This window comes from Alosa alosa, chromosome 12 (assembly GCF_017589495.1).
Source record: "Alosa alosa isolate M-15738 ecotype Scorff River chromosome 12, AALO_Geno_1.1, whole genome shotgun sequence".
NCBI classification, from domain to species: domain Eukaryota; kingdom Metazoa; phylum Chordata; class Actinopteri; order Clupeiformes; family Clupeidae; genus Alosa; species Alosa alosa.
The window spans coordinates 29,647,828-29,661,355 of record NC_063200.1 but is presented as its reverse complement, the minus strand read 5'-3'; the positions used below and the strand labels follow the sequence as shown (position 1 = coordinate 29,661,355).

Sequence of the window (13,528 nt, the reverse complement as noted above, 5' to 3'; positions counted from 1 at the left end):
CCCAGGAAGCAGGAACCGGGGGCTTGTGGCGTCCTTGGCAGATTAATGAGGTGGAGTGGCGGAAGTGGGAGCAGCGGGGTCACGCCACGGGTCAGGGGAAGGCCGCCTGGCTAATTAACCCATCCAGACGGCGCGGGGACGCTAATGGATTAGAGCCAAGGGAAGGACCGCAGTGTCGTCGAGGTAGAGCTGGGAAGGACGCAGCAGCCAGAGGTGGGTATTGTTTTGTTCTTAAGTGTTGGAATGCAAACACCCTACCCCCACCTCCCCCAAGCACGCACACAAACACACACACACACACACAGGGAATTATTCATCCCCAATTTACCGACTGACTGACATTGACAGCCAGTGAGGCAAGGAATGGATGGAACATGCAGTCTGTGGTTTATCAGCAGCTGGGATCTGTTTGGCAGGAGAGTGAAATTCCTCTGCATCAAAATGCATTGACTATGATGAATGCTTTTTGTGTGTATTTATAGTATTTATATATATCTGTGTGTGTTGTATGTATGTGTGTATATGTGTGTGTGTGTTGTGTTGCTGTTTACATGCACGAACCCTCAGCCGTCCCTCAAGTTCATCACAAATCCGTCGCCGTCACTGAGATTTCTTATCAGAATGCTGCATGGGAAACGATACCTGACAGATGGACTCCCAGACTCATGTCTGGAAACCAAATGAAATGCTCTTGAGGAAAACCGAGAGCAAGTCGCATTCAAACAAATCACACCCTGACATGTTTATGGTGTCTTGACATCAACATCCCCAGCAAGCGGTTTATAAATGCAGTGCAGTTTGTGGGATGATCAGTTCTTTTTCCTGCATGTCCGTTTAGTGTTACAAGGCTGAGGATCCATCACCCGAGAGAGACACAAGTGAACTGTCGGAATCTCAAAATCAACACCATACAATATTCATCACTTTGCCCAGGCTGCTCCTGCTGGAAGAGTCAACAGAATGTGATGACGCCATGCTGAATTATTGGTTTGTTAATTCTAAACGTTCCAAGTTTGAATCTGATGCTCTGGAATCCATGTGCTCAATATATGACACAGATGTATTTCTCTGACGCACTCACCGGAAGCTTATGATGTATAACTATTTTAACTAAACTAAAATACATCACTCAAGTTGACAAGTGCCCTAAAGCTTGGTCCATACAATATTATGGAAGTGGGCAAAGCACATAAAATCCCACCTGCAATCAAACCTTCAATCTCTTCCATGCCAGCAGTAAATGAGTTAGACTATACTAGAATGGTCCCACATTTAGAATGTTAGTGAGTCATCTCTTGACGCTACAAATGGAGGGGTCGAAGGCACAGGTAGGCTACCAGATAAGGAACAGAAGAAATCATAGACAAGAAAGGTATGGCACTTCGTTTTAGAAGCATAACAGTGAGGCACATCACATATTGGGATGGATTGCCTTGCTCTATGCCGCTCTTTGAGATACAGGCCAGAGGTATACATGAGGACTAACATGTCCATTTGGGGTTGATTTTCATCTTAAGAGTCAGTGCATCTTGGAATCGTAGGTACCAGCTGCTTAATTATGTTATGCTTGCTATTTAGATTTTCAAAATACCCCATTTTACCATCTGACTGGTCCACCTCCTGCTTAGGGGCAGGAGAAAACGCTTGTTTTATATCCATTACAACAGAGTCCATGTCAAAAACAGTAAGGACAGACATGCTCTACAACATGAACATGATACAATGAACCTTCTGAGAATTAAATACCACTACAACTGCAATTCTAGTTGATACGTCAAGACAAAAGAACCCCTCACTTACGTCATTTAATACTGGAAAAGGACAACTGTGCATATTTGGGAGGGATGAGTTCAGGAAATGTTTCTCAGGAATGCTGCCAATCAATAAGGCTTAAGAGGCAATGCATTGTATTAGTAGCCTAGGAGGAATTGTTATTCTGTCTGGATTTACTGCCAGGGGTTTCCATAATAAAGGCTGCCGGGAGACAATATACATTGTGTATAGTTTTGGTTTAGTTGCTCGGGATTCTTTTCTTTTTTCCAGCTCAACTGTTTCTTAAGCACTGTATTTCTCAGCACGACACAAGCTTTTGTTCTCCTCTCTTTAGGTTTGGAAAATAGGGGCTTTGAGGACGGTATAATGGCTTGGAGAATGTGCTTTTGCCCGAGGAAAGTCAAGAGTGTGTGATTATAAAGAATGTTAGTGGTTATAGGAATGTGGTGTTATGAGTGTGTTTGTATAAATGTCTATTTGTTTATGGGTTGTGCATGAGTGGTTGTGCACTGCCATTTTTATGTATGTGTGCCACATGCATATGTGTGTGAGTTAGGGTGCACATTTATTTGTGTGTGCAAGGGTGTGTGTGTGTGTGTGTGTGTGAGTGTGTTTGTGTGTGTGCAAGAGTGTATATGTGAGTGTGTGTGTGTGTGTAAGGGTGTATATGTGATTGTGTGTGTGTATGTGTGTGTGTGTGTGTGTGTGTGTGTGCGTGTGTGAATTCAGGGTTGTTCTCACTGGAAGCATATCTGCTCACTGCACCAGGAACTGATCCCTCATTTCACAGCCCGTTTGAGAGGAATATAAAAACATTTAGTGGAACCATGCAGGGAGAGAGAGAGAGAGAGAGAGAGAGAGAGAGAAAGGGAGCTCAAAGAGAAATAGAGGGATGGCTGTGAGAAGACACTGAATGAAATTTAAAAAAACAAGTAAAAAAACGAGTATTATGGGTTGGTCATATCCTACATTTGGATGATGGATTCGTTTCGCGTTTGATAGAGATGAGATTCGAGATACTTTGATGCTTACTTGGCAAATCCTGACACTCAGACATCGACTATCACATGTTTAATCTAAGGGGCCATCATTTTGTCAGTTGTTGCCTCCTGTGTGTCTTCAAAATGTGTGAGAGGACAATCATCTAGTACATAAAATCTTTAAATACATATGTATTGTTATGAAACTGACAGCACACTTCAAGTTAATTAGTACTATAGGATAGCACAGTAGTATTAATTGACTTTATGATGGCCTTAGCAGTTACATTCATACATAAACAACACTATCCTACAATTTATATTTATTCAATAACTATCTATCTTTTAAATTATATTTCTTTAAATACATTTTGGGTTTTGATGTGTTTTCCTACTGTTATTTGTACCATTGTGCTGAGTGACTGGAAGTTCGGATTTCCCCTTGGGGATTATTAGTTTTTATCTATCTATCTATCCATCTATCTATCTATCATTACAGTGCAAAGGTATATAACTAAGGCTTCATGCACTAGCCTGTAACAAAGCAGTGTTGTCAACCCTCTCAAGCTTGGAAAGGCTCCCAATACAATCAAATAAGGACAGTGTGAGCTTGAAATTATTTATAGTAATGACTTGGTGTGCATTACATTTCCCACTTCAAACATGGAAGACTGCTTAATGTAGATTATACTCTGCATCTCTCATCAGTCTGCTGACAAGACAAAAAGAATATTGAGAGAGAGAGGATGTAAGTGTGTGAGAGAGAGAGAGAGAGAGAGAGAGAGAGAGAGAGAGAGAAAGAACGGAACCTAGAGTTCCACATCTCCACCTGTCTATCTATCCCGTGACTCCCTCAGCCCGACTCAATCATCCCAGCAGCGGCGCAGGAGGCGACCCCTGGCAAGCCTAATCTAGGCATCCGCAAAAGTAACTGAGAACTGTTTGAGCAAGTTCTTTTCGGATCTCATTAGGGCTATGATGAGGAGAAGGAGATAAAGAGAGCAGGAACGAGAGAAACAGAGAGAGAGAGAGACAGGGAGAGAGAGACAGAGAGAGAAAGAGAGAGTGAGAGAGAGAGAGAGAGGGAGATGGAGAGGGGGAGAGAGAAATTCAGCAAGGAGAGCTGAAATACCGCAACTCATTACGGATACTTCCTCCCCTCGGGGACAGCAGTAGACACCCGCTCTGCCAACATTGCGGCTAATTTATACATCATGGTGTTATAATGACCTCTCCTCTGCTGGAGCGGATGAGCTGAGCAGCTTTCACTCATGATAACCTTCGTCCTACCTCATCATTTTTTCTCTTTTTTTTTATACAAAAATGTTTCTTAAACTTAACCTCATTTAGAGGAAAGCTGGATTCGCATGACACATGCTTAAGAGCTGAGACAATCTGGAAAGTCATTATTATCGTAAGAGACCTGACTCAGGGCAGGCTGACCCCTCTGTGCTCGCTCTGACTCAAACCCGGGCGGAGGAAGCCATGACGGGCCGCTGCCCTCCCTGAGTCCACCAGGGGAAACCTCTGCAGGGACGGAGCCAAGGGAATCCGCACGGCATTGAATATTCTAGGCTGTGCTTTAAGCATGCTTCATGCATGAGGCTGAATTAACTAGATGGATTGGAGCTTCCGGTGCCTTCTCTGGCTCTTGGAGCGAGTGTAATATCCAACACTACCTTTGGATGATATCTTAGAACACACGTGATATTCTTTTATAAGTCTCAATATTAAGACAAAATATGAATCTCACTGAGAATCGAAAAAAAAAAAAGATCAAATCAAACTGTGAAATGAAAGATGACTCATGCACATAGGCAGCAATTTTAGTGGGTCCAAATTATGTTTTTTCCCCCTCTTTTTTAATTTCTTATCAGAACAAAATGGCCTCCTGAGGCTCACAAGCTGTGAAATGTTTTTCTCTCTCTCCTATAAGCTTAATCTACAAAGTGACACATGTCAGGAAATGTTGGAGTAATGCAAATTGCCTTTTTGGGGTACGAGAAAAAAAAAAAAAGCATCAGGCACAAAAATCTCAACTTAATTAACATCGAAGTAAACCTCTTTTTTCCCCACCCAGTCCTTTACTCAGGCTTAACAGTCACATTCCTGAGATTCATTTACATATGGAAATGCCACCAAAGGACTCGTCTGGGGAGATGATGAGTGTCGTATATGCATAAGGAAGCACAGCTGTCTATCAAAAAGGCACAGGGGCTCAAGCGTTTCATTCCGCTCGGCTGAGGCGAAAGTGGGACGGAAGGAAGTGTTTGCAGTTGACTAGGAAAGGCAGTGTTGTGCGATGCAGTGGTCAGAGAAAAAGACCACAACTGGACTGGTTGCACATTCTAAACCCAGAATTCCAAAGGGCTGGCTGAAATATGGGTTGATCAGAGGATGATGCGGAATGGTGGAGACATGCCCAAAGGAGATGGCAACTTTTGTAACTTTGGGCATTAGGGTTTAACTTTTTGCACTTTTTCTCAACTGTGGGCATGGTAAGAGAAATGGCAAGATCAGAGGAACAGCCACGGGTTTCTTTTTTCACGACGCCTCTTTCTTTTATAGCCAAGAGCTGAAATCTCTGCTTTCAATCAGAGAGAGAGAGGGGAGGATATCTCTTTTCTTCTGACTGAGAGACTCTTTTTCACATGAAGTGAAAACAAGAGATGATAATGGAATGAAAGAAGGGTGCCATTAGGGTAGTATGTGTGTGTGTGTGTGTGTGTGTGTGTGTGTGTGTGTGTGTGTGTGTGTGTGTGTGAGTTGGAAAAGCACTGACCTTTGGCCAAAGTTGGCGTCCTTCCTGCGGCAGTGTAAGGTCACAACCCGGTGGCCTTCGCTCCGCGCGTCCTGACTGATGGTCCACTGAGTGGGGTTACTGGCCCGCGCCCCAAGAAACGCCACGCCGTCTTTCAGCTTCACCCTGTTACAACACAAACGCCACATCTCTCAGTCACAGACGTCAAGTAGAGTATCACAGCAAAGAACGTATCTAACAACTGGAACAAAATCAAACAATATTGGGACAAAAGCAGGTCAAGACACATTATAACAATAAAACTTCCACTAGCAAATGTTGCAGTTCTTTAATAGAATATAAAAAGAATCATTGTCTTCCAACACAACGGTTTACAATCTGCTTCCATTTTCTTACAATAGTCACATCTACTTCTTCACTGTAGTATTTTTTGGTTTAATCTTGCAAGAGAAAACGCCTCAAGAAAAAGGACATATAATAGAATCACCTTAACTTAAAAAAATCTTAAATCAATGAAGCTAAATATGCATTCATCAACCGTGAATTATACTCAGTTTGTCATCTTTATTGTATTATACCGTACAAGGCTAAGGACAATTGCATTAAGATCACATAATAAGCAACAATGGAAATTTGTTTAACACAAATACTGTATTATTCTCAGACAGACAGACATGGCAACATGAAACCACTGTGTTTTGATGTTTGAGTCATGTTGGGGATGCTCTGATTATTACTGAATGAGGCAAACACAGAGGAATAATGTGTAACTATGATGCAACCACTGATATGACACCCCGCTAGATGGCTTGACTGACTTTATTCTCCCTCCTGTCATAGAAGTCATCCCATAGTCATGATTCCTTCCCCCAACAGGCAAACATTTGACACACACAGACACACACCAAGTGCACGCACGCACACACACACACAAACACACGTGCGTACACAAACACAGACGTGTATCAGACACAGACACAGCACAGACACAGACACACACTCTCTCTCACACACACACACACAGTTTTGCTAAACTGTAGGTGTGTCTCAGTGTCTGCTGCTTCAGTGACATTTTGCAGATTCTACCCTTAGTTCAGCAGCAGGACTGGACAAAACAACTTTCAAATGAGCCGCGGAGACATCAAACCTTCTGGTTTCCATAATTTAAAGTCATATTTATGTTGCCAGCCACAAGACCAACAGATTTTCTGATGCAATATCTGGACACAAGGGTATGTCAACATAGGGTGGGATTTTTTATCTTATTATTTTTTATTTTTATGTGTTCTTATTTATTTATTTGTTTGGCAGTGCAAGGTCCTAGCACTGTCTTTGCAAATGCAGCCAAGGTGTGTATGTGCCTGTTTGGAGATTCCATAACAAAGTCTGTCCTGTAGTCTCTTAATGCAAAATGACCTAGACAAAAAAAATCACTCAGATATTTGCAGACCAAACTCAAGGAATTACCAACAGGATATTCCCAAACTAGATTTATAGTGACATTTAGAGGCATTCAGTGGTCTCAATCATTACAGTTTATTTTACATTAATTTGTCGGCGCTATTAATACACTGTAAGTTATTTACGGTTACAAGAAACCCTTTTTGAAATGAGTGAACAGCCCTGTTAAGATGGCATGGGTGCAGCGGTCTTGAGGAGAAAAGTGCTCGAAGTGTATTATCACGTAGGAGCTGTAAGCACTCCTTTGGCACCAGTCAGCACACCCCAGCTCCATGGTCCCTCAGCCAATACAGTGAGGATCAGCAGAAAGTGTTTCTCTCCGAACCGGTGATCAATGCGCTCTCCCCGAGGGGGGCCCGGGCCTCATCCCTTTCATATTAACTGCGCCGGAGCCAGCAGCCACAGTCCATACACCGTCCACTCCGCCGTGACGTTATTGGCTGGCTCTCCGGGCCCCTAATTTCCTCAGCTCCAGTGGCTGCGATTGGAGCAAAGCGCTCTCTCCACCTCTTCTTCTTTTTCTTCTTCTGTCTTCTCTTCACTTGTTATATATTTTTTTTTTTTCTCACTCTTCCTCCGATCTCTTTTGGTCCCAGGATGCGTTGGGCGGCCCATGGCCACAGATGGTGGAGCGCAGCGGCGACGAAGAAGGAGGAGGAGGAGAGGAATGGCGTGGAGCGGCGTGGAGTGGAGTGACATCTAGCCAGGCATGCTTGCTCCCTAAAGCCCCTCCGTAGTGGCGTGTGGCTGGGGGCCCCGGCTACCCAGGCCCCCCGTTCTCATTCGCCGCCTTGTCAGGCAATATTACCGCTGATATACATAGGCTGATTCCCATACCTCAGGAACTGTGTTGTTTTTTTTGTTTTGTTTTTTTTTTTTTTCTTCTCAAGACAAATTGCCATGCTTTACGCCCATGACACAAAAGACTCAAGAGCTCAGATCAGAAGGAAAAGAGAGAGAGAGAGGGGCTGGCTGAGCAAGAGAATGAGAGAGAGGGATGGAGGGAGGGAGGGAGAGAGAGAGGGAGAGAAAAAATGAAATACTCCAAATTTAGATTAGATGCTGTTCTTTTTTTGAAGTAGCCCACTGCACACAGAGCCATGTTTATTGCTTCCAGGAAAGCAGGGATAGGAGGAAGCGAGGAAGAAAGGGAAAAACAGGGAGAGAGGAAGAGAGAGAGAGAAGGAGAGAGAGAGAAAGTGAGAGAGAGAGAGAGGATAAGAAAGTGAGAGAGAGAGGAAGAGAGTGTGAGTGTGAGAGAGAGAGATAGAGAGAGAGGGATTTTTTGTCCTCCACAACCTTACAATAGATGAGCGCTGGGAACAGACTGCTACGGTTCCGCTCGGCGAGTGTGCAGAGGCCCGTAATGTGTGGAGAAACTTCCGAGCGTTGCCATGGATAATGCCGTGATGAGGCGTTCACGGTCCGAGCCGAGGCCGATGCAGTTTGCATCTGCCTGCTCTCTTTGATGTAGCCTGTGTGAGCGGCAACCGTAATAGAGTAGGCTGTGAGTCCTATGACAGGCAGAGATTAATACATCGGGTGGAGGAGTGGAGGAGGAGGGTGGAGGCTGGCTTCCTTTTTTTTGCTCCTCTTAAGACTTGAACATGGCTCCTTTGAGTGTAATTACTGTATCTTGACTCAGCTGACAGTTAGCTGCACACCAGATAAAGGCGTTCACATGTGCAGAGGCAGAGTTAAAACACAAACACCGACTCGTTCTCTTGGCTGCTCGCAAGGGCACACCCACCCACACCCACACACACACACACACACACACATTCATACCACAGCTTAAAGCACATACCACAGAATGTGTTTAATCATAGCAACATACTGTACATACAGACACAGACACAAACAGAAAGGCAGACACAGACACAGAGACACACACATGCAGCGGTGGAAATAGGGAGAGCGGGAGTCAGTCAAACTCTTGTCTGAAACGCCACAGTATTCCCAGTGAAACCATCTGTTCCTAGTTCAGCATGACACAAATGACTGGCATGCCGTCAGGGGAAAACAAGCATCAGGGGTTAATTAGAGAATGGCAGATCTGAAATGAGATTGGCCTGACTGATATGATTTCTGGGGAGAGATGCAATAAAGGAAACCAATTTGAAGCAGAGCCTTTCTCCTGCGTGTCTGTGTGTGTGTGTGTATGTGTGTGTGTGTCCCTTCTTGCACACTAACTGAAGTCATTAAATCCCTACTAACCTACAGATCAATTATATTAGTATTTACTGATGTGACGGGAATGTCAGTGAGACCTGTGGTGAGGCTTGCTTTCCTGTCGGAAGGATTTTCCTTCACACATTCCTGACACCACGGATCTGTCGACACACTTACAATTAGTCCCCGCTCTGTCAGAACGTCTCAGGAAATAATTACTTGCTCCCAAAGATTACGCTCCGAAGAAATCGATGGATTCGGAAATGTACAATCTGACACGGCTCAAGCGCTGTTGTTGTGGCAGCGTGATGTATGGCGTTGTGTTTTTATTTCACTTTTTGAAATTACAGCTCTGCCATAAGCCTCAAGGCAATAAAGAAGCACCGAGCCACCTCAGAGTGATCTCCCTTTGAGAACCATTAGAGCGAAATAGGAAAAGAAATGGAACGGCAAAGCTGATCAAACCGTTTTAAATTTCAATACATTTATCTAAAGGGAAAAAAAAATTGTGTTTACGATTTTTTGCTGTTTGAATAAAGCAAATATTTGGGGGGCAAAGCCACATGAAACAGAAATAATTTCACCACACTCTCTTCACTGCAGCATAAACAGCTCTAATGTTGGAACAAGAAGAGTGAGATACACAGACATTAATAGCACAAAAACGAACTCACTTTACATAATATGTAGTGGTTAATTCACACACACACACACGGCATGAATACAGCTGTTGGCTAATTATAGATATTCAAACACAGTTATTCACTAAATGACAGCATAAATGTTTGCTATTATGTCTTCATAGATGTTCATTATTCAGACACAGTGCTGATGTAAATGTTGACATGAGAGAGAGAGAGAGAGAGATGGAGAGAGAGATGGAAAGACTGGAGAGCAATAGCTAAAGTAGAAGCAATCCAAAATCATAACATGGAAGGAGAGGCAGTGCGAGAGGGATATAGACACGGCCGGGGATATGGAGAGAGAGAGAGAGAGAGAGAGCAAAGGAAGAGAGAGAAGAGATGACAGTGACATGAGTGAATGAGGGAAGCCTGTACCATATTAGTCACTGAGGCAGAAGCACACATGTAAGGCCTGTGTCAGACAGCAGAGGGCCAGCCCACACACACACACACACAAACAGTGGCGGAACAAGTCAGAGCCGGGCCGGGGGCGGGGCACATGACCGGGCCCTTTATTAAACTCATCATAACATAATTTTACAACATAGGCTACACATGCCCGCAACAGCGGGTCTTAGAAGCGTCAGCGCCACGGAGAGCAACTATGTAATTTTGAAGTCCATCGAACGTACATGAAGTGTAACCAAGAGAACAATAAAAACATTAGGCTACATGACCCCTAATAATAAAACAACAATAATACGCAGCACTATTTGAAGGGCATACGACGCGAACTCGTCCATTTTCTTTGCTCTCTCATTCTCTATGGACAACATGGCAAGTCCACTCAGTCTCTCCTGTCCCACTCAGGCCCGTCGCTAGAAGGCAAGCAAACCAAGCAATTGACTACTAATTGACAAGACAACGACTGGTTAAAAATAAAATGCAACGACAAACTGTGAGCGCCCCTTTGATAGTCAAAGTTACACAGTAAAGTGCAACGACACTGTTACCGGCAATACCGGGATCCCCCTCAAGGGGGCCCCTCTCAGTAGTCGCTGACAGCAGCCAGCCAGCCAGGTTTGTGGTCTCTGCTGCTGCCCCGAAAATATAAAACCTCTGCAGTCATAATGAAGCAGAGTTATGCGTCCGGAAGCCGGAAGCGGAATATGGTTACATACTGTAATATGTTTATTAACGGGATAAGGAAGACACAGATCTGTTCCAGAATCACTGTTTATCGTATTTGATGACATAACATTGCTATAGCTTTGTAATAGGTTTTGATGAAAGTGGCATAGCTTCTCTGCTATACTAACTATTCGACCGTGATAATCTATTTACCAAATGGGGGTTAGGAAAACCACACGATAAATTCCGTGCATCAAAGCAGACTGGAACATTCATGTCTAGTAGTATTCATGCACGCCAGCTGTTTAACTGTCTTTAAAGCATCAGGTGCGTCTGTCTAATTCTCAAACAGCAGAATGCTTAAATGCTATGTTAAGCTACAAGTAGGCCTAGGTCAATGTATAACATTAGCTTGGGATGTTTTTACAGTAAGCATTGGTAGTTGTGAAAGCAGCTGCATCCCTTCTAAATATCAAAATATGGAAATGCTAACATATCTTTTCTTTCTCCCTCAAGGTTGTGACGGCCCACGTCTCTCCTGTGCTCAGCTGCGAGTTACCAATTAACATTGCAATCGCGGTTATTGTAATTAAGTCAGTGCCACGGCCGAGTTAAAAGATAGTTGGACGCAGGCAATGAGAGAGAGAGAGAGAGAGTGAGAACGTAGCCTACAGCAACACTATAATCCGTTTCTTTTGAGTCTTAGAAAAGTGCAATTAACACACACAACTACGACAAAGAAAGCAAACTAAAGCATAGTAACTGCTAAAAACACGTCTCTTCGGGCGCCTACGCTGTCAAGTCCGTGCCGGCTTTAAGTGGAGATTCCCTCGCTGACGGAATATCTGGAATTTAAACTTACCTGCGTTCACTCACTACGGAGCGGCCTGCGCACCTTTTCCTGGGGCTGTAGTCCACAACCAGCCACATAAAGAGAGGCCCACATATCCGAAGGTAACTCCAGCGGTGACATTACCGCTGGAGCAGTGTTTCCAAAGCCCCGCTACGCACACACCAACGCTCCCATCGCACCTACACTGATCGTTGCCAGAGGAACTGTTTTCGTTTCACAAACACTGACTAATGCCCACGTTTCCCCGTTACTCCGAAATACTCATATTTGTTTGACCATCCTTTTGGAAAGAACAATCATCCCCGGGGCGGCTCCATGTCCATTTTGCTTGGGGCCCCCAAATTCCTTGAAACGGCCCTGGTCCCACTGTGCTCCTCAAGTGGTTTTTAATGGTCTTTAACTTGGAGAATGAGCGCTCAGAGGTTGCAACGGTGACGGGAAGAGTAAAAAATAAAATTAGGGCGGTGCAAATCTCACTGAATGCAGAAGTTACTGCTGGGTGGTTGCATTGGCAGAGCGAGGGGGTGGCTTCAGGGGCTCAAGCCCCGAATCTCTTTTTAAAAGCCCCGAATCTTTTTTTGTATGTGTTTTCAATTTCCAACGAGTTCTAATTTAACTTCCCCTCGGTTTCTCTATAAATGTTACAAAATGTAGCCTAGGCCTACTATTACTGAGCAAATATCCCTTACTTTCAAAGCCCAATATTGACAGATAATCTGATTTCCCACACGATGAGTTTAGGCAATGCCAGAGCCAAGATGCAGCGGTTTACTGTACGTCATAAACCTGGCAGGAAAGTTCAGAGCGGTGCAGTCAGTTTAAACAGCAAGCCGGTAAGAAAAACTATTGTCAAGACATTAGGCAATTAGGCTACTGTATACAAAATACCCCGGAATACAAAAATAAACTTCAGAAAGACAGAAAGTTTGTTGTACTGTATTCTGTATTCTGTAGTCTCAATGACCGAATCAGTAGATATACCTGTTGTCAGTTGAGTTCGTTCAATTCATTTATTGTAGGCTAGCCTAGGCAAATATGAAACGAAGATGTAACGTGGCTACCGGCGGGATTTTGAACTTGCATGTTTCATGCATTTTAGGGCAAAAAATACCATGGGATTGATGTGTTCTCCATTTGAGGAACGTAATCAATTGCGGACGTGCACAGACAGCTCAGACACAGAGCGCATAGGCCTAGGTTAGGCTACTTTCACTTTCTAGAGCGCATTCATTAGGCTACGTAAAAGATGCTTCATACCAAAACAACGATCAAACATTATCAAATGTATCATGACATGTTGTCACAAAGACTTACTCCAATTAGAAAATCGAAACAAAATCATGTAAGTGTTCTCTCATTGACGCCTGTAGGAGACAATATCGTTGATCCAATTTTGTAAATTTGCACGTCGTAAAGTTCAATAAGAGAGTTAAAATAAAGCCAGTCATACAACAGAACATTTTATTAAATATTTTACACCTACTAAATCATCAAAGTAAATTTCAAAACTTTTCAGCAACCGTGAGTCATAACTCGTCCTGACTGGGGCAACCTATAAGCCTAATACGTCCCACTCTGATGAAAATGATTGAAAAGAAACCGTTTGCATGATCTTAGCTCCTCCGGTCTTGTGCAGTGGGAGAGGCCCCAGAGGTGGGGGAGGGGCGCCCTCGCACCGGACCCCTGCGGGTCCCGGGCCGGGGGCGTGCCGCACCCCCTCAAGCTCCGCCCCTGCACACAAACACACACACACACACTCCTCAGTCCTCAGTGG

The 13,528-nt window shown here is 43.9% G+C and overlaps 1 protein-coding gene across 1 annotated transcript in view; it reads right to left on the bottom strand.

Annotated features, from left to right (window-relative positions):
- si:dkey-112m2.1 (transmembrane protein 132D) overlaps window positions 1–13,528 on the bottom strand; it is a 141,379-nt gene that overhangs the window by 57,067 nt on the left and 70,784 nt on the right. The window contains exon 3 of the mRNA XM_048258410.1: window positions 5,536–5,679. Coding sequence (XP_048114367.1) covers window positions 5,536–5,679 — 144 coding nt within the window. The remainder of the gene's footprint in view (window positions 1–5,535; window positions 5,680–13,528) is intronic.